The following is a 19,130-nucleotide window of genomic DNA, read 5'->3' on the forward strand; positions in this document are numbered from 1 at the left end:
TTAAAAAAATGGATTTTCAAAATCGAGTGGGGCATAAAACAGGTAGTGGCATGCCACTAACCAGGGAAGATATAAATCAAGAAAGAAAAGAGAGATTAAAACAATTGGCTTTAGAAAATATTGATATAACTAAAGATCCTTATATATTGAAAAATAATGTTGGCATGTTTGAATGTAAATTATGCTTAACCTTGCATAATAACGAAAGCTCGTATTTATGCCATACACAAGGAAAAAAACATCAAATTAATTTAGCACAAAGATTGTTAAAAGAAAAAAATGAAATAATGACTAATAAATCAAGCAAACCACCATCTGAACAAAAAAAAGTTGTAAAAATTGGAAAACCTGGATATGATGTTACAAAAGTTCGAAATAAAAAAAATCAACTTGGAATATTATTTGAATTATCTTTTCCAAATATAAAAGACAATACTAAACCAAAATTCCGATTTATGTCTTCTTTTGAACAAAAAATTGAACCAGCTGATAAAAAATATCAATATCTATTATTTGCTGCAGAACCTTATGAAACCATTGCTTTTAAAATACCAAATCTTGATATAGATGAAAATGACGATTTCTACTATAAATGGTTTGAAAAAAAAAAAATTTTTGTTATGCAAATCCATTTTCAAAAACATCCTGGACATTTTCCTATTCGAAATAATCCTAATATTTTACCAGCTCACATGCAATGGTAATAAATACACCCTATATTTCATATTATTGGAATATAAAGCTGTTAGTTTTTTTTGTTTTTCAATATAATTAATTATTATATTTTTTAACATAATATAATTTTTTTAAAAATGCGCACATATATAATACAGTATGCTACTTTTACAACATATTTGTTTTCTTTGTTTCTATACATTTATTTTTTGAAAAATTTAATTATAAAATCATGTAATTTGAAATCTTTGACTTAATATTTCATTGGAATGATACACATACACATAGTGTGTCTTTGCATACACTATGGATTTCCTGATTTTCATTTCGTTTATATCATTGTGATTATTATAGCGTTTTTCTATTTTAATTATTATTATTTTCTATGTATATACACATTTTTTTGGTCCGAACAAACTTGACATATTTATATATATATTATGGTCTACAATTTTTTATGTAGATGAAAAAAAAATTAATAAAAATAACTATCATTATAACTGTTTCAAAAATATAATCACTAAATGCTTTGCTTTACATATAATTATTACAAAATATAAATGATAACTGCTATAAATACAAAAACAGACATTAATTTAGAGGCTATGCTATTAGACATTAGCAATGTGTAATTTTTTTTGCATCCTTCCATATCTTTGTTAACTATACTTTCCTTAAAATTACTAAATAAGGTTTCGCGATATATTTTTTTTTGCATTTGACTTTTGTGTTTTTTTAATGCATCATCATTCTCATTACTATTGGGGCCATTATTATTTGTAAGTGTCATACAGTTATTCAAGAAATCTTCTAATTTATTAACCTGGAATATACATTCGCTTATTTTATCTACTGTAATAAAATGTTCTGTATTATCAATGTTATTTTCCATAAGTGATGAATGTATTTTAGTCAAATCGTTTAATTTATTAAGACTATCTTCGTTCTTTAAATTAGTATTATCATGTGTAGATGTAACATGATCTTCTTTAGCTGGGGTATTATCGTGCATAACGAAAATCGAGTCAGTAATAGTAGCATTAATTTTATTTTGAGCCAAATCGCATTGATTCAGATAGACTTCAAACGACCCTTGTGCTAATTCAATCCCAGCTGAATGTGTTTTATTTACACTTCCATATAAATTAACAACTAATTTAGCAGTACTATCCTTATTTTTATGTTTTGAAAAATTTACCTGCATAAATATATAACCATATCTAAAGTTATCCATACTTACATCAATATGATCATTATATAAACCATATAATTCATGCATAAATGTTGTATAATTGTTCAAATTAGTAGAAAATGAATTACTAATCTCTCCAATTTTGTTATATAAATATTCTTTGTTATCTTCTATAAATCGTGGTTGATGGATTCCCGTATTATCGAAACATATGTTTGGAATCTGGTAATTATCATATTCATTTTTCTCATACAACATACTTTCATCAGAATCCATTCCTTTTGAAATACTGTCTACACTTATTGTGCCTTGTACTACTTCACCTGTATTACCAGAACCATTTATCGCATTCAAATTCAAAAAAAAAAATATAAGGAACAACGATAGGAAAGTACATAATTTTATCATTATCGTTTTTTTACTTGAAAAATAAAATAATAAGTCTTAAAAGAAACAAATCCACAAAAAAAGTTATTATATATATATTTAATTGCCAATAAAACAATGTATTAAATATTTTTTTAAATATAAAGCAAAATAACAATAACAAATTCCTTTAAGAATATTTTAATATTACAAATAAATGTTAATTTAAACAAATTGGTTTTAAAAGAATGTAGAAAATGTTTTCATAAAATAAGTAATTAAAGAAACAAATAAAATTTAAAAGAATATTTTATATTTTTTTAACAAGATATAAAAATATACTTCAAAACTAATATTTACTAAAAATCGATATTATAAACAAATATATATATTAATTACTTATTATTTGTTTTTTTTATATTATTCATATAGTTTTTTTTTATCTTGGTCATATTTTTTTTTGGTGATGATTCTGTAGTTAATTTCCTTTTTGGTGTTACATGGCTAGTTGGTGATTACATTGAGGATATAAACATACATGTTTACAACCATATAATATATATATATATATGTATGTGTGTGCAGGTATTTTTATTTTTTTTTTATTTTTTAAGTATTTTGGGTAGCTTTTTTTTTTTTTTCAGGTAGCTAAAAAATCGCTATATTGTCTATTTTTTTTTTTAATGTATACTTTGAATTTCAAATAAATACCATTCTTCTTATCCGAATGCATATGCTCACATAGATCTAGATTATTAATCCGTGTATAAACAAGCACATGCGTATATATCGTATGCTCTTTGCATGTGGTTATATGCATATAATATTTTATATATATTATTCATTATTGATTGGTGATCTTTCGTTAACGAAAAAGAACAATATTTGTTATTTCCTCTCCTATTGAAATAATACAAGACTCACAATTTCGTGTATATTTAAAAAGAAAGAGATTCAACATAAATTACATGTTCTATATTTTCTTATTCAAAATTATTTATTTCGATCTGTTTTATCTTAATTTTTTTTAAATATAAAGGTGGGTGAATATACCCAATTTGTAAAGATACGATAAATATGCATATTAATGGCCCTTATAAAAATAATATGTCTTTGCCAGATCTACTGCGGGTGCTTCCATTGTATATTATTGTATATAATGTTTTATTAATATTCGGATGTGTGCGCAAACAGAACAAGGTATAATATTTCGAACTAAAAATGATCATGTTTTAATATAGTGATAAATGTAAAATCAAATAAAACGTGTTTCATTTTAAATCTTTACCAGTTTTACAATGATTCCTGTAGTAGCATTTTGAAAAATATATATATGATGATATACATATATGTACACATGTTTCCCTTTTATCGTGTATTTTTATTAAATAAAATAAGGATATAATAACACAAATGGTTTTTCGCCATTAAATATATTTTATAAAATGCTTTCAACAATAATAACATAAATTATTTTAAATTTATTAGGTTATTTGTTTTTTTAAAAAAATAATAGTCTTATGTCCATCCCACTAACGCACGTGCACAAAAAAAAATATTATATGAGTAAACAATAAATATAAAAGCATATTGGGAAAAAGGAACAATAATTTCACCAATTAATATTAATTGATTACAACAAAGTTATATTTAAAAAAGATTATGCAATAAGAAAATATAATAAATGTTATTTGTAAATATAGGGAATGAAAGAAAATATAACAATATATATATTATCATATATCCATGTATATTCATTACCCATTTTTGAGTAAAATAGTAAGCAAAATTTTTAATAATATTTGAATATAATTGAAATATATAACATATTATTAAATCTTCTATCATAAAAATTTTTAAATATTCAGAACAATAATTTATATGATCCTTTCCACGTATATATATATATATATATATATATATACATATAATATATTGTAATGTATGCACTTTATTTTTTCTTATAGAAAATGCCTTAAACACCTAAAGAGGGCTCTCTTTATTAATGAATAGCCATAAACGCGCTTTCTTGAGTATTTTCTTTGCTTAACTTATTTTCTTACTTTTTAATTATATATATTTTTTACGTGTTTTTTAAATGTTAAATCTTATTCCCAAAAGAATCCCATCAACCTCTTTGCTTTATGGGAAAAGACCAATCCAAAGGATCCAAGTTGGTAAAATGGAAAATCATAAAAAAAATACCATCAAAATATACACACATAAAAATATATATAAATTAATGAATGCGTTTACGCATATATAGATTGTGTGTGAACAAGTTTTATGTTTCTCCAACTTTTAATTTTAGGGAAAGATAAACATGTTTTGGAATTATGTTTAAGCGATATAAACTCGATTTATAATGATATTGACACAAGTACCGAATTACAAAATAAGGATTATAATCCATTAAAATATAGTAAATATATAAAATACAAAATGTCTGCTTTATATCTAATTGAAACTTATAAAAATGAAGAGAACAAGAAAACAGCATTAACAAATGTTAAATGGTATTCTAAAATTCGGGATTATTTTTTTATAAATTTCAGCAAAAATCAAGTTGAATTAAAAGAAAAGATTGCCCCAAATTTTTTCTACCCAATTGAAAAGTGATATTCTTATTGCATTATACTATGTTATATTAATTTTTTTGCTTTCTTTACCTTTTTCTCATTACATTTTATTTAAGCAACCCTGTTTTATTATATGTTTGTTGTAGTAGAAAATATAAAATGCATAGTTACCATTTTCGTTGCATATTTATCAATATAGTGCATATAACAACGTTGATTTCGATATATCTACTACATTAATGTAAGTTTATGTTTTTTTAAACAATTTTTTTTTTTTTTAATAGTAAAAAATAATATATATATTTTTTGAGGATATTATATAGCAGCATTTATAAATTTTTATTAAAAAAAAAATTCCCAATTTTTGGGTAAATATATATTGGGGAGTTACGCCATAATATGATGAAACAAATGTATGCATATATGTCTATGGTATAAATTAAAAAAAAAAAAAATCTAAACTATATCAGAACTTTTATTGGAAAAGTTATTACCAGGATAGTTTTCTATCGTTATACGCTCTTCATCATTGCTAAAATAAAAATAGGTACTCCATTTATTTTTGTCATAAAAATCAAAACTCATAGGTTTAACTGTTAATATATCACTAATAGAAAATATGATGACATTCTTTGCATGTTTAATATTTCCATTATTATTTATTTCATCATTATGATTTTCTTTTTTTTCGGAAACTACTGTATCATCAACTTTCTCCTCCCGTTTATTTTCTAACATTTTTTTATGATAATAATATTTTGAATTGGCAACATCACGAAATTCTTCAATTTTTTTTATGTTTTTAAATGAATTTATTACATTATTTTTTTCGTCTATAAATAATTTTATTATTTCTTGTTCGGATAAATCTTGAAAAAATTTTATTTTATTTCTAGGAACATATGTGTTTATTACATTTTTTAAATGTTTCTCATTTGATAATATAGTTAAAGCACTTCTAATAAATTCCTCTTTATTTCTATATATAATAAAATCGTCTGTTAACAATTGTATAATATTTTCCATTTTTATTATTTGATCATAAACAATATCATTCTCATAAATATATGCTTTTAATTTTAAATATCGGAAAAAATTGTTAGTCCATACCCAATACATTTTATTAACATAATTGTTCATAAATTCAACGTCTTCTTCTGAACATTCATCAACTTCATTCACTATATTTTTTATTTTTGCATAATCATTCAATTCAGAGCAGATAATAAAAAAAGGAACCAAATAAAATATATATAATCCCAGTATCTTCATTTTAGACCCACTTTATAGATATTATATAAGGGATGAAAATTAAAATTAATAAAAAAGATAAGAGTCAAATTGAAATAGAAACAGCAAAAATGCAGTGATACAGTATTTTCAAATACTTTATAAAAAATATTTTATTAAAATTATATAAAGCAATTTTATTATTTTTAATAATTATTCTGTATACATAATAAAACATACTTTAACACCCATTTTATAAAAAGAAGTAAAATTTTGCTTGAAATTAGTTATAAAAATGTTATATTTTTTTGAAAAATATTTTATTATATTTATTTTGTTTTTAAATAAATTAAAATAGAGAAAACAACCTTTTTTGTAATGCTGTTGTTTTTTTTATAATTTCCTCTGATTTTATAGAATTTGTTCTAATTGCACCAAATTAAAAAGAACGAAAGGTATACAAAAAAAAGACAATTTTTAAATTATAAAAAAAAATTTTAAACAAAAAAAAAAATATGCATATGTACATGTTTAACGCAAATTTTTATGAGACAAAAAAATGTGTAACTGGAAATAAACAATTGCATCATTCATAAGATTTATATGCAATTAAAAAAATAAAATATAAAAATATATTTATAAAAACAAATTAAAATTTAGGAATAAAAACAAAATAAGTTTAAAAGTATTTTTCGATTTTTTATCATCTGGGTAAATTTTGTTCGTGCCATCCATTACAAATAAAGCTTATCATTTTTTTTTTTTTAATATACAAAAATTTTTGTTTAAAAAATATTTATTTGTTGCTATTCAAACTGTTTATCATAAATATAATATTTAATATGTTTACACAATCCTTTTTATTCGTAATATTATTACTAAAAAGATGCTCATAATTTTTATAAAGGTAATTCTTAAACAACCCAAATACTTGATAAAATAGGGATGATGTTGAATTATTAATTAGGTTATTATGAGTTTGTAATTTTTTAAATGATGATACAAATAAACATAAAATCTGGCACACTCTGTTTAAATTTTTAATTTTTTTCAAATTATCGTCTGTATTATTTTTTGTTTCAGAATTATGTGTATCGAAAAAAATTAATTTGGTAAAAAATATGTCTTTTAAAAAAGTTAACATCAAAAAAATTGATTTGTTAAAATAAGTAGAAATTATATTGCTATGGAAAATTGAAAAGGACTTATTATTTGTGTCATATATTTTTAAAATATTAATAAAAGTTTTAAGTAAATCATGCATATCAATAATGCTGAAAACTGAATTTTTATTATCATTATTATTTTTTTCTTCATGAATTGCCAAACTCAGAAATTTGTTAAACTTATTTAAATAACATAAATAAAATATGGAACTAATTTCTTGGTCAATTAAAAAATTTATAATGTTGGAAAAAATTACCGTATTTTCCCTATTATAGACTGTTTTAGTATGTTGTTTATTTAAAATAATTTTATATAAAGAAATAATTTTATCATTAAAATTGTTTTGTAATTCATTTTTATTTCTTGTAATATTTATACAAAATATTGCAAATGTTTTATTATTTTTTTCATTTAAAATTAAATTTTTTACTTTCCCAAAAATTAAATCACAATTTTTTTTTAAAATATATCTATCACACATAAATAATTCAAATATATTGCATATATCAAATAAGTTTATAAAATTTATATATTTTAGTAGCAAATAATTGGATAAAATATAGAGAAATTTATTTTTATACTTCCATTTTATGCTAGTATAAATGATGACAGCAAAACTGTGAACATTTTCTCGTATATCCATATATATTTTTTTTTTTTCTATATCTTTATTGAATATTATTGGTTGAATATAAAATTCATCATTCTTATTGAAATCGGTATTATTAATGTAATTAGTTGATGTTTTATATCTGGAACATGACAATTTATCTGTGTAGACATTTTTAAAATAATAAATTAACTCGTTTTTATTCATAATAGTTTTGTTTGTTTCGAATTTATATATTTTTTCTTTATCCATTTTATATTCATCAAAATTTTTGCTTTTATTAGTTGTCGATTTTATTAAACTGTGGAAATTATATGGATTTTTTTTTTTTTCATTTTTGGATATACTTATGCACACATTTGTATTTTCTAAATTGTTCATATTATTATACGACTCACTCTCCATTTTGTCAATTTCATTTTTGTCCATTACAATATAATTTTTATTTATTTCATATTTTAAAAAATATTTTTCAATATTTTGTTCTAAATAATTATCAATATTGCCCATAAAATTATAGGAAATGTAAATGTGTGATAGAAATATATAAAAAGGGAAGCATTTTAAATTATAATTTTTTAATAAATTCATAAATGCTGATATATCATGCAAATTAAAACTGTTACTTGAATATTTTAATAATTGATTTTGAATATAATTTATTTCGGTGTCTTTATTTAATTCATTTAAGTTATATACCAGTTTATAAAAGTTGTTAATATCCAAATTGTTGCTTGTTTTGTCCATGTAATATATAAAAAAAGTATTAATACATTCTCTAAAATGAGTATTCAAAATGGAAAGGAAGTTATAAAAAATATGTTTTGTCTCCATTTTATTCATTTTATATAAAATATCCATGCTAATATAATAAATGAATATGTATGCACAAAATGTAATAATTTTATGACTGTTCATAACTTTTTCTTCAAGTAAACATTTTAATATTATCGTTATTTCTTTTAAAGTAAATGCGCTTATATTATTAATAAATTGTTTTTTAAATTGTTCATATACTTTTACTTTATAATCTTTTGATATATTATTTCTTAATTTATGAAAATTGTGTAAAATGCATGAAAAATGAATGTAATTTTGTTCACATTCTGCATATATATGAGGTAAAAGAATATCAAGATTTTTTTCGACATTTTTATTTCCTTTGTTTAAAGATTTCAAAATTCTTACAATATGTTCAAAACTAATAGTGTTTTTTTTATTTTCACTAAAAGGCTTGGTGCCCCATTTTTTATAGAATATTTTTGTATTATGGGAAAAAAAACATAAAGAAAATCGAAAATTGTTATTACATTTTTTTTTTTCTTGAAATATAGAGAAACAGTTGCTACTATTATAACCAGTAAAATATGTGTCTTTTCCTTTTGAATATTTTAATATATGAATTTTCTTTTTTTTATCTATTATTATATTTTCAAATGTTTTCACGTCCTTTTTTGTACCAGAAAAATTGGGCAATTTAAGTTTTTTATTAACTTCTATAATTAAATTCTCATTTTTTTTATTTCCCCTGTACAAGCCAATTAAGTCATATTTTCTGTGCATAGTCATTGTTCTACTTTCTTTTATTCACACTCTTCCTTTCTATTTAAATTTATAAAATATGAATGAATATATTCCACCCCTCAAGAAATGAAAAAATAAGAGCAGAGTATACACATGATTCTCATATCCAACTAAATATATGCTTTTGAATAAGCATGTTTATATATAATATAACATGCCTATGTAGGTATATGTTTGAATAAATATATACATGTAAGCATGCCTATATATGTATTACATATTGTATAAAATCAAAAGAATTCAAATATAACATCACTTTGATATCAAACGTAGGTCACAATAATTAAATAGTGATAGCCAATGGGATTGACGTTAATAAAACATAAAATTGAATATATTAAAAAAAATTAAAAAAAATTAATAAAAAAATATAAAAAAGAAATAGTAAAGAATATATAAATAAATAAATATATATATATATATATATATATATATGTAATGCATATGTATGAATTACCTCAACTAAGGAAGGAGATAATTGATACTGTACGACACAAATTATTTATTTTTCCTGTTTATTATTATTAATTAATTTTTTCAATTTATTTTATTATAATTTTTATTCCATTCCTATTCCCTCAAATTTCAATGTTTATTATTATATAATTGATTAAAAAATAAATTTTTGAACAATACAACCAATTATAATAAGGGATATATGTAATAAATTATTGTAATGTGAATTCGGAACGCAAAAAGTGCCATCTCCAAAATAATCATATGAACAATGACATATAATTTTATCATTTTTAATTGAGCATTCGGCATTTTTATCACAATTTCCATTATTATTAGCACAATCTTTAATAGTCATAGGAATACATTTAAAATACTCTACACTAGTATCTCGTACATAATTAGCTAGACATCGACATTCTTGCCTATCTTTTTCAACAATATAACATCGTGCATTATCACCACATTTAGAATATTCACATATATGATTAGTTTTAAATTTTATAAAATTAGTAATAGCAGTTATATAAAATTTACATTTTAAAACAAACCGTTCAATGTTATATACAGCTTCATCTAGCATCTTAGTTGTTTCTTTAAGATTTTTATTTTCTTTTAACAATGTTATACGCATTATATCGGCATGATCTATTATATCTTCTGTATTTTCATTTTTTTTTTCTGGATTATTTTCAATAGTAGTATTCGGGGTTTCATTACTTTTTAAACTTAGAGTAGTTATATAATTATTAACAGAAATATCTTCTTCATTTTTTACATCATTATTATTATTTTTTTGTTCAGTTAGTGCATTAGTATCATTACTTGGTTCCGTCGATATTTCATTTTTTTCATCCGTATTCCCATTGTCGCTTTTTTTTTGTTCACTATCTATATTTACCTGCACACTATCATCATCTTCTCCTTCTACGGTTTTATTAAAATCTGAAATATCATCATTTTGATCTATGGGGTGATCATAACTTGAATTTTTTATTTTACCAAAATTTGCTAAATTTGGAATTATACGAATTAATTTTCCTAGAAAAGAATCATCTTCGTTATTTATATCCGTTTTGTTATTTTCTATATTTTCATGAAAATTTTTAATGGTTTCTTTTTCGCTATCTATAAAATTAAATGCATCAATTTTTACATTGTCAGAATTTTGTTTTTCTTTTAAATCTTCAATTGTTTTATTTTGTGATGGAGAAATTTCATTTTGTGTTGTATTATTATAGTTTTCTTTTCTTATAAAATATGTCTCTTTAATATTATTTATTTCTTCGTCTTCATCTTTCATATTAATATGATCATTCATATTAATATCATCATTTTCGATTTCCTCTATAACATTTTCCTCATTATTTTCTTGGCTTGGAGAGGTGATAGTTATATTGTTGTTTTTATCATTAACACTTGAAATGGCGACATTATTTGCATATACTAGCAATAAAAATGATAAGGTAAATAATTTATTCCTTTTTGCAAGTATCATATTTTACTTAGCAAAGTCAGGTAAAAAAAAAAAAAATTTAGAAAATGGCTAGCTGATACTAGAATAAGTAATATCACATTGCACACACGTGCATAGTATAATATTAATATTCCCTTTATATAATAATATGGTTTTTAATATATAACCATATAATTGTTAAAAAAAATAGAAATATATAAAATGTAACAAAAGAAATATGAGTGAATTAAATGAATTTAACAAATGTCCAAATAACAAAATAATAAATTTGTGTAATAGACAAAATCACATAAAAAAAGCGTTGTAAAAAAATATAATAAGAACACAACATATTTATTCATATTTTAATGCACTATTAATTAATTAATTTTTATTTAATGATTTCTATAATTATTTTGGTTGTTATTATTAAATTGTTTGAATGAATTACCATAGATGTTTCCTTATATTTTGCTCTTTATATTTTTGTATATTAATTATTCAAATTAATAATATAATTAAAAAAAAATAAAAAGGTTGTTAAAAAATATAAAATAATTTTAGACAACTGCAACGTATAGAAAACAATACACGATATTGTGCATAAAATAGTAAGAATTTCTGTGTGATAAAATATATCAATTAAATTGGAGAAAATATTTATGTATAAATATATGTAGCATTATGTGTACATATAAAAAGTAGAATAATCGATAAGCTTGTGTTAAAAATGTTGATAAATATTAGGCCAAATTTATGTGTAATATTTTTATTACATACTCCTCAAATGAATGTCTGATATAGTAACATTTTATTTTTCAAAAAAAGAAAAGAAAAATATAGGTATTGCTTATAAATATATAATTAATTGATCATATAAATACCACTAAAATTCCAGTTATATATATATATATATTTTATTTTTCTCTTAAAAATCCAAACAATGTTAAAATGATAAGTATACATATATGTTTTTCTTCATATTTATGTTCTAATAAAAATTCAAAATGAATGAAATAAAAATAATAAATAATTTCATCAGGAATTGTTATTTAGGTTATACTTCATTTTTAAAAATGGCCTTTTGGAAATAATGTTTAGCATAATAGACATAAAATAACTTTTTATGATTTTTGAATGTTAAAAAAAAAGACAGAATTATATATGTAACATCAACATATAAAAAGGGAAATATATGCCTCGTTCGTACCTTAAAAACATTTTCAGATTATTATTTCATAAGAATATATAACCAACCCTTTATATAAAAATTATAAAAAAATAATAGTAATAATGTAAATTATAATATTTACAACGGTTTAAAAATAGTGTATATACCCATATATTAAAATACCACGCTATGTTTTTGTGAACATTGACGGTTGTATTATAGAATTGGAAAAACAAAATTTATATTTATTTTAAAGGAAAAATGTACACATAAATAATGGAAAATATTGTTAAAAATATATTTTTTTTTAATATAAATAATTTATTCAATAAATTTCATTTTATGTTAAGGTGAAAAATACACATATTATTCTTCATGTTATATAAATCTTTAAAAAAAAATTTACAGCTTTTCATTTTAAAAACTTGCTTTATATTCTAGTATATTAAGTGACGTTAACAAAAAAAAAAAATTTAGAAAATGTTTTCCGATAGTAAGCTTTATTTGCATCCGTTTTTTATTTTATTAAAAAAATATATTTACATGTATAGCAAGTATATAATTGTGTATTATGGAATAAAATGGCAATTTTATTTTTTCTTTTTTAATTTATTAGTGTTTTATTTATTTAATAAATAAACATCCGCTTTGTCATATCATTTGTATAAAGGCATGTAATGTTTTTCTTCATTAACATTTATTTTGTGAAATGATATTCATATATATATATATATATATATATATATATATATATATGGTTAGTAGTTTTGGGGTATAAAACGTGTTAAAAAAATATATAGTAATAATAATTTAGAAGTAACGACTACAAATCTAAAAGGTATGAATAAACATGTGCTATATTTGCAGGTTTCTAATACATCAATGTCAAACTTATAAAAAAATAATTAATGAAAGGATTTTTAGTGAAGAATTTTCTTTCATCAAATAATACAAATAATAAAAATGGGAGTGATGATAATGAAAAAAATCAGAATAATGAACAGGATGAGATAGATAAAAATGAGAATGAAGAAAATACTGGAGAAGAAAAAAAAAACGATGTTCAAGCTAGCCAAAGTAATAATGAAAATAATAAATCAAACGAAATAAATGACGAGGAAAAAAAATTAACATATGAAAAACACAGCAATGATAATTATGATCCCCCAATGAATGAACAAAATTATATTACAACTAATGCCTCTGATGGGAAATTTGAAAATGATAATATTAACAGCGGTAATAATGAACTTGGAAATAACGAGTATAAAAAAAAGGATAATGCATTTTCAAGTATTGATAAAATGACATTTTATGAATGTGTACTAAAGCAACTAGCTGATGATAGCTTATTTGATTCATATAATACTTTAAAAAGAGAAATAAATTTAGAAGAAAATGTAAATAGTGAAAATAATTTCCTTTTTAATTTGTATCAAAAGAGGTTATATAATTATCCTTCTAATGTAGTTGATAGTGAAGAAACAAAAATAAATAAGTTAGCAGAATATAATTCTTTAAATAAAAAAAAATCACATATATATAATAATAATAATTTAATATTAAACTATGAAAATAATAGCAACAAAATACGACAAATATACTCTTACGAAATTAATAATCGTATAGAATTAATTCATAAAAGTAAATGCATATGTTGTGCTAACAACTCATCAAGAAATATTCTTTGTTCCGCTAGCTCGGATAGTACCATAAAAATGATAAAAATAAATGATTTAAAAAAAAAAAAAATATTTCTTATAGATAATAAACACACAAAAAAAATAAATAGCCTAAAATTTCATCCAACAAAAAATATTTTATTTTCTGCTAGCGATGATTGTAAAATACAGATTATTGATATAAATAAAGCTTTAAAAAAAAAAAAAAAATTGTATTATCATCAATATAAACATATGAGAGACAGAAATAAAAGAAATGATGAAGAGACAAATATTATAATTCAGGATAAAAACCCATTTATATCAATGTATGTACACCCATGTGGTGATTTCTTATATGCATGTAATAAAAATGAAAATATAATAAAATTATATGACCTTCAAACCTTAAATTGTTTTATGACAACTAATAAAAGTATGTATCATAATTCGACTATTAATCATATTAATGGAACGTCTGATGGGCATATATATGGCTCTGCTTCTGTTGATGGAAATATAAAAATATGGGATGGACTTAATTCGAGTTTAATACATACTCAATATAATGCACACAATGGATATTCAATCCAATCAATTGAATTTAATAAATCGAATTCTTATATATTAACATCCGGTTTAGATGGTCAAACAAAAATATTTGATATGAGAAATTTTAAAACTTTGTACACATTTGGAAATGGACTATCCTGCATATCAAATAAAAGTATTTTTATGAATAATGAAAATTTTATAGCTAATATTGTTCAAGCTAATGATATTTTTGATTCAAAATTTTATATATATAATTCTTATTTTGGCAACATAGAACATAATATACAAAATATACATAATGATAAAATTACTGATATTATAAATGCAAGGGATGGATTAGATGTTCATACAGCTAGCTACGATGGATTTTGTAAAACAATTAAAATAAATCAAATGTATTCCCATGATAATTAATAAAAAAAATAAAGGTACAAATTAAGCAAACTAATGAGTTTTATCTTAACACTTTTGAGATTTAATGATATATTCTTTAATATTAAGCAAAGAAAAAAAAAATGTTTTTTTTCAACTCAATTTAATTAGCTAGCTATGAAAATAAATTTTATAGCATGTCTATCGATATGTATATGTTTGCTTGATGTATTGATATTTAAACTGATTTTTTTAAGTTTGATTATTTGACATGCAGTTATTTTTTTTCTTCAAACATTTGTCTTTTAACCATTTATATATCATACAATATATGCTCTTATATATAATATGCTATGCGAAATTGTGGTATTTTTTATTAATACTAAAATTAACTGTAATTGTTATTACATTTTTTAATATTTTTTTGAAAATTTCAAAGTAATATATATTGCCTTATAAAAGTATATAATGGCATATAATTTTAGATCTTCATTTTGTGTTTCTTTCCAATTCGAAATCGGAAATATTATCTATGTCTTCTATCTTTTTTGCATCAAATTAGGATGAGTATATTCTGCATATGACATCCATAAAACGCAAAATAAATTAAAAAATGTTAAAATAGACTAAAATATGTATACACATATGTAGAAGGTGATAAATATGCGAATTATTTGAATAAACTTTGAAAAATAATTCAAAATAATAAGATACATAAAAATTTATAGTTTATATGGGCATGAATATGTATGCACACTCGATCTACTAATGCATATAAAATTTTTTGGACTTATTTAGTGGAAAATTATAAATAATAATAAATTGAAAAAATGGAAAGCATGGAATTAGAGCATGTGTGGGAAAAGATAGTAAAAATTATTAGCCCTAGTATTACCAGTTTAGACACTTCAGATGAAAGTAATACTTCTTATATAAATAATAGGGTCATAGAAAAAATTAATTTATTCGATAATATAAATTATGAATTGGATAGAAAGATAAATGACGATGATAATTCAAACAAACTTGATAATAATATTAATAAAAAAGAATATAATAAAAAAAATAGTATAATTTATAATGATGATAATATTGAAGTCAGTGAAGATAAAACATTATCTGATATTGAACATGAAAGTATAATAAAATTAATAAAAACAGCCATGAAAAATAAAAATAAAAAAAAGGATTATGAATTTCGAAAATATATGTCTGAAAGCAAGTTATTTTTTATTTTTGTACATATATTTTTGCATTTACTAAAAAATAAAGATAAAATTGAAAATCCATATGAGTATATTATTAATTGCTTTAAAATAAATTCAAATGAGATAAGTAGTTGTGATGAAGATGAGAAAAAAAAGATCACTAATGAAAATAATTTTTATAAAAAAGAAAATGAAGAATTAATTAATAAAATAAATAATATACAGCTCGATATTATTGATATTCAAAAAAAAATGCATATGTAGTAATAATGTAGAATAATATAGATAATATTAAAATAGTTAAAAATACAGAAAAATGGTGGATATTAATAGATATGCAAAATATTGAGAATGCGCTGTCATATTTTTTGTCTATTTTCTTTTTTTTTGTTCATACATTTTTTCCAAATACAAAACAAAAAGCTCGAAAAATGTTAAAAAAAAAAAAAATTTATAGCAATTATGCACACATTGATTTCATTGACTGAACGCATAACATAATCGTCGTAAATAAAGTTATATATAACTTATTCTTTGCAAAAAAATGAAAAATACGATCAGTATAGGAATTAGATATATGCTTCATTTTTATAACATTAACAGGTGAAAATGGACCTAATATAAGATTACCAAAAATTCGGTGAGAACTTTGAGGTATTGTAAAATTTGATCTATCAACAACTATTAATTCATGATATATATTTAAAAATTTATATTTTATATATAAATACATTTCTGTATCTTCTAATATATCCGCAAAAGATTTATTAGCTTCATAATTACTTTGTTCTTTTTTCTTTTTTTTTTTCATTTTTTTACTTGGAATTTTTATCAAAGGTTTGGGAATATCACAAAAATATGCGAATGAATAATCATCATTAAATAGTAATGAGCTATTTTCAACTTTCGATTGTAAAATAATTGTATAATCTAAAAATGGGCCTTTTACATGCTCTTCAGTTATTGGTTGTATATTTAAACAATTATTTATGCATTTTTTTTTTAAAGTTAAATTTCCAAATATAGCTTTTTCTATTATTAATCCGTTTTTTAAATTTTCTTCTTTTAATTTTTTGTTGTATATGTCCTTTAATTCTTCAATTTTATTAGCATAAATTAAATCTGCTTCTTTTTCAAGAACTTTTCTTTGATCTTCTATCTGTATTTCATCAATATAATTATTTAAAGCATCATAGTAAAACCTTTCAAATTTATCTGTTAAAATTTTATACGATTTTTGTATTAAGCAATAACATTCTTCATATTCACTAGGTAGTTTTTTATTGACTTCTAAAAGTTTTGATAAATATAAGTAGCTTCTTCTGATAGTTTTATAATCACTTTTTATACTAACATTAAGGATTTCATAATAATTTGGTTTGCTATTAGTTGATGTAATATATTTTATTTTATCCATATAATTGCTTATAATATATTTTTTATTTTCAGGACTTATTAATTTTAAATTTGAAATTGAATTGTTGTCTATTTCTGAAATACTTTCATTTAAATTTGAAAATTCCCTTTTTTCCTCCATTTTATTTGAAAGTGCATTTGAATTTTCCATTTCCCAGTTTATTTGTCTCATTATATGGAAAAAGGGAAAGGATTATAAAATGGCATTAAAGAAATAAATTTATATAAACAGGAATATGAATATGCAATATAAAACTAAGAATAAATTAAAATTAAAAATAAAAAAGAAATGAATGGAATAATTATAAGTTATTTCCCTTTACAAAAATTAATTTGAAATAATTATTATACACAATATTTTCCAAAAAAATGTAATACCTTTGCAAAAACTGTATTATAAATATAACTTTAATTAAATTCGTTTTATTGAATGTGTATTTTCAAATTTTTTAAATACAAAGGAGAAATAAAATAAGCATAATAATATATGCATCCACAAATGAACACACTCTTGGAAATGCTACAAAATACGCACATAAAATACGATGCGCATAATACATATTGGGCGGTTTATTTAACGAGTTTTGTAGTTAAATCTTGGCATTAAAAAGAGGGGATTATTGCATTTATTTTAATTGGATATTTTTTTTGCATTGGTTTATTTTATTATATTTATTTTTTTTGTATTTCACCAAAAAATGTTGTAAATTTTTTACACAAGTTACAAATTATTAAAAAAGGGAAAAGGATAATTGTTTGTTTCCCCTGAAAAATCAAATAATGAAAAATATCCAATTTTTTTTTATAATATTCACAAAATTTAAAAAATATAATATATATATTAAAAGTGGAAATTACAAAAAAAAAATATATACTCCATATGTGTATATATATATATATATATATATATATATATATATAATTTATATTATTACATCTTAATATACATTCAAATTCAAAACGCTTATAATCTACGGGCTAGTGGTGTAGTGGTATCACGTTCGCTTCGCATGCGAAAGCTCCCGGGTTCGATTCCCGGCTGGTCCACAAAAATTAAAAAAATGTGCAAAATTTTAGGTTTTTCATTTAATGTGATATTCATTTCAACATAAACATAAATATTGATATAAGATGGTAATAAATATAATAGTATTTTATTATAAATATAAAAATAAATAAATATGAATGATATACAAAATAACAAAGATTTTTCCTACTTTATTTTTAAAAGTATTAAATTAATATAAATATGTTTATTTATTAATTTGACAGAAGCGGGATTCGAACCCACGCCTTATACAGACTACCGTCTGAAGGTAGCGCCTTAGACCGCTCGGCCATTCTGTCAAATATTTATAACCTTAAAATGTATATAATAAAAATATTCTTATATTTTAAAATAACGAAAAAAAAGTATGAAACAACATTAATA

At 21.4% G+C, this 19,130-nt stretch overlaps 9 protein-coding genes and 2 non-coding genes across 11 annotated transcripts; 5 read left to right on the forward strand and 6 right to left on the reverse strand.

The window, feature by feature from the left end:
* Positions 1 to 8: 8 nt before the first annotated feature.
* PBANKA_1119100 (splicing factor 3A subunit 2, putative) lies at positions 9 to 704 on the forward strand (the record flags this gene model as incomplete). Its single annotated transcript, XM_034565731.1, has 1 exon — positions 9 to 704. The coding sequence occupies one exon, from the start codon at positions 9 to 11 to the stop codon at positions 702 to 704; it is 696 nt and encodes a 231-aa protein (XP_034422398.1).
* A 518-nt stretch (positions 705 to 1,222) lies between these two features.
* PBANKA_1119200 (ookinete surface-associated protein 8) lies at positions 1,223 to 2,275 on the reverse strand (the record flags this gene model as incomplete). The annotated part of the gene is made up of 1 exon (XM_034565732.1): positions 1,223 to 2,275. One exon carries the CDS (start codon positions 2,273 to 2,275, stop codon positions 1,223 to 1,225), a length of 1,053 nt encoding a protein of 350 aa, XP_034422399.1.
* Positions 2,276 to 4,331: 2,056 nt separating this feature from the next.
* Positions 4,332 to 4,852, forward strand: PBANKA_1119300 (ATP synthase-associated protein, putative; the record flags this gene model as incomplete). Its single annotated transcript, XM_034565733.1, has 2 exons — positions 4,332 to 4,410; positions 4,545 to 4,852. 2 exons carry the CDS (start codon positions 4,332 to 4,334, stop codon positions 4,850 to 4,852), a joined length of 387 nt encoding a protein of 128 aa, XP_034422400.1.
* Positions 4,853 to 5,268: 416 nt separating this feature from the next.
* PBANKA_1119400 (conserved Plasmodium protein, unknown function) lies at positions 5,269 to 6,084 on the reverse strand (the record flags this gene model as incomplete). Its single annotated transcript, XM_034565734.1, has 1 exon — positions 5,269 to 6,084. One exon carries the CDS (start codon positions 6,082 to 6,084, stop codon positions 5,269 to 5,271), a length of 816 nt encoding a protein of 271 aa, XP_034422401.1.
* Positions 6,085 to 6,838: 754 nt separating this feature from the next.
* PBANKA_1119500 (conserved Plasmodium protein, unknown function) lies at positions 6,839 to 9,388 on the reverse strand (the record flags this gene model as incomplete). Its single annotated transcript, XM_034565735.1, has 1 exon — positions 6,839 to 9,388. The coding sequence occupies one exon, from the start codon at positions 9,386 to 9,388 to the stop codon at positions 6,839 to 6,841; it is 2,550 nt and encodes an 849-aa protein (XP_034422402.1).
* Positions 9,389 to 10,013: 625 nt separating this feature from the next.
* On the reverse strand, positions 10,014 to 11,357 carry PBANKA_1119600 (merozoite surface protein 10, putative; the record flags this gene model as incomplete). The annotated part of the gene is made up of 1 exon (XM_034565736.1): positions 10,014 to 11,357. One exon carries the CDS (start codon positions 11,355 to 11,357, stop codon positions 10,014 to 10,016), a length of 1,344 nt encoding a protein of 447 aa, XP_034422403.1.
* Positions 11,358 to 13,394: 2,037 nt separating this feature from the next.
* On the forward strand, positions 13,395 to 15,116 carry PBANKA_1119700 (cleavage stimulation factor subunit 1, putative; the record flags this gene model as incomplete). Its single annotated transcript, XM_034565737.1, has 1 exon — positions 13,395 to 15,116. The coding sequence occupies one exon, from the start codon at positions 13,395 to 13,397 to the stop codon at positions 15,114 to 15,116; it is 1,722 nt and encodes a 573-aa protein (XP_034422404.1).
* A 788-nt stretch (positions 15,117 to 15,904) lies between these two features.
* Positions 15,905 to 16,546, forward strand: PBANKA_1119800 (conserved Plasmodium protein, unknown function; the record flags this gene model as incomplete). The annotated part of the gene is made up of 1 exon (XM_034565738.1): positions 15,905 to 16,546. One exon carries the CDS (start codon positions 15,905 to 15,907, stop codon positions 16,544 to 16,546), a length of 642 nt encoding a protein of 213 aa, XP_034422405.1.
* Positions 16,547 to 16,742: 196 nt separating this feature from the next.
* Positions 16,743 to 17,870, reverse strand: PBANKA_1119900 (DnaJ protein, putative; the record flags this gene model as incomplete). Its single annotated transcript, XM_034565739.1, has 1 exon — positions 16,743 to 17,870. The coding sequence occupies one exon, from the start codon at positions 17,868 to 17,870 to the stop codon at positions 16,743 to 16,745; it is 1,128 nt and encodes a 375-aa protein (XP_034422406.1).
* An 803-nt stretch (positions 17,871 to 18,673) lies between these two features.
* On the forward strand, positions 18,674 to 18,745 carry PBANKA_1119921. The gene has a single exon. It is a non-coding gene; the product is annotated as a tRNA-Ala (tRNA).
* A 219-nt stretch (positions 18,746 to 18,964) lies between these two features.
* On the reverse strand, positions 18,965 to 19,045 carry PBANKA_1119941. The gene has a single exon. It is a non-coding gene; the product is annotated as a tRNA-Leu (tRNA).
* Between the last annotated feature and the right edge of the window lie 85 nt (positions 19,046 to 19,130).

Source organism: Plasmodium berghei (assembly GCF_900002375.2).
Source record: "Plasmodium berghei ANKA genome assembly, chromosome: 11".
Classification (NCBI taxonomy): Eukaryota; Apicomplexa; class Aconoidasida; order Haemosporida; family Plasmodiidae; genus Plasmodium; species Plasmodium berghei.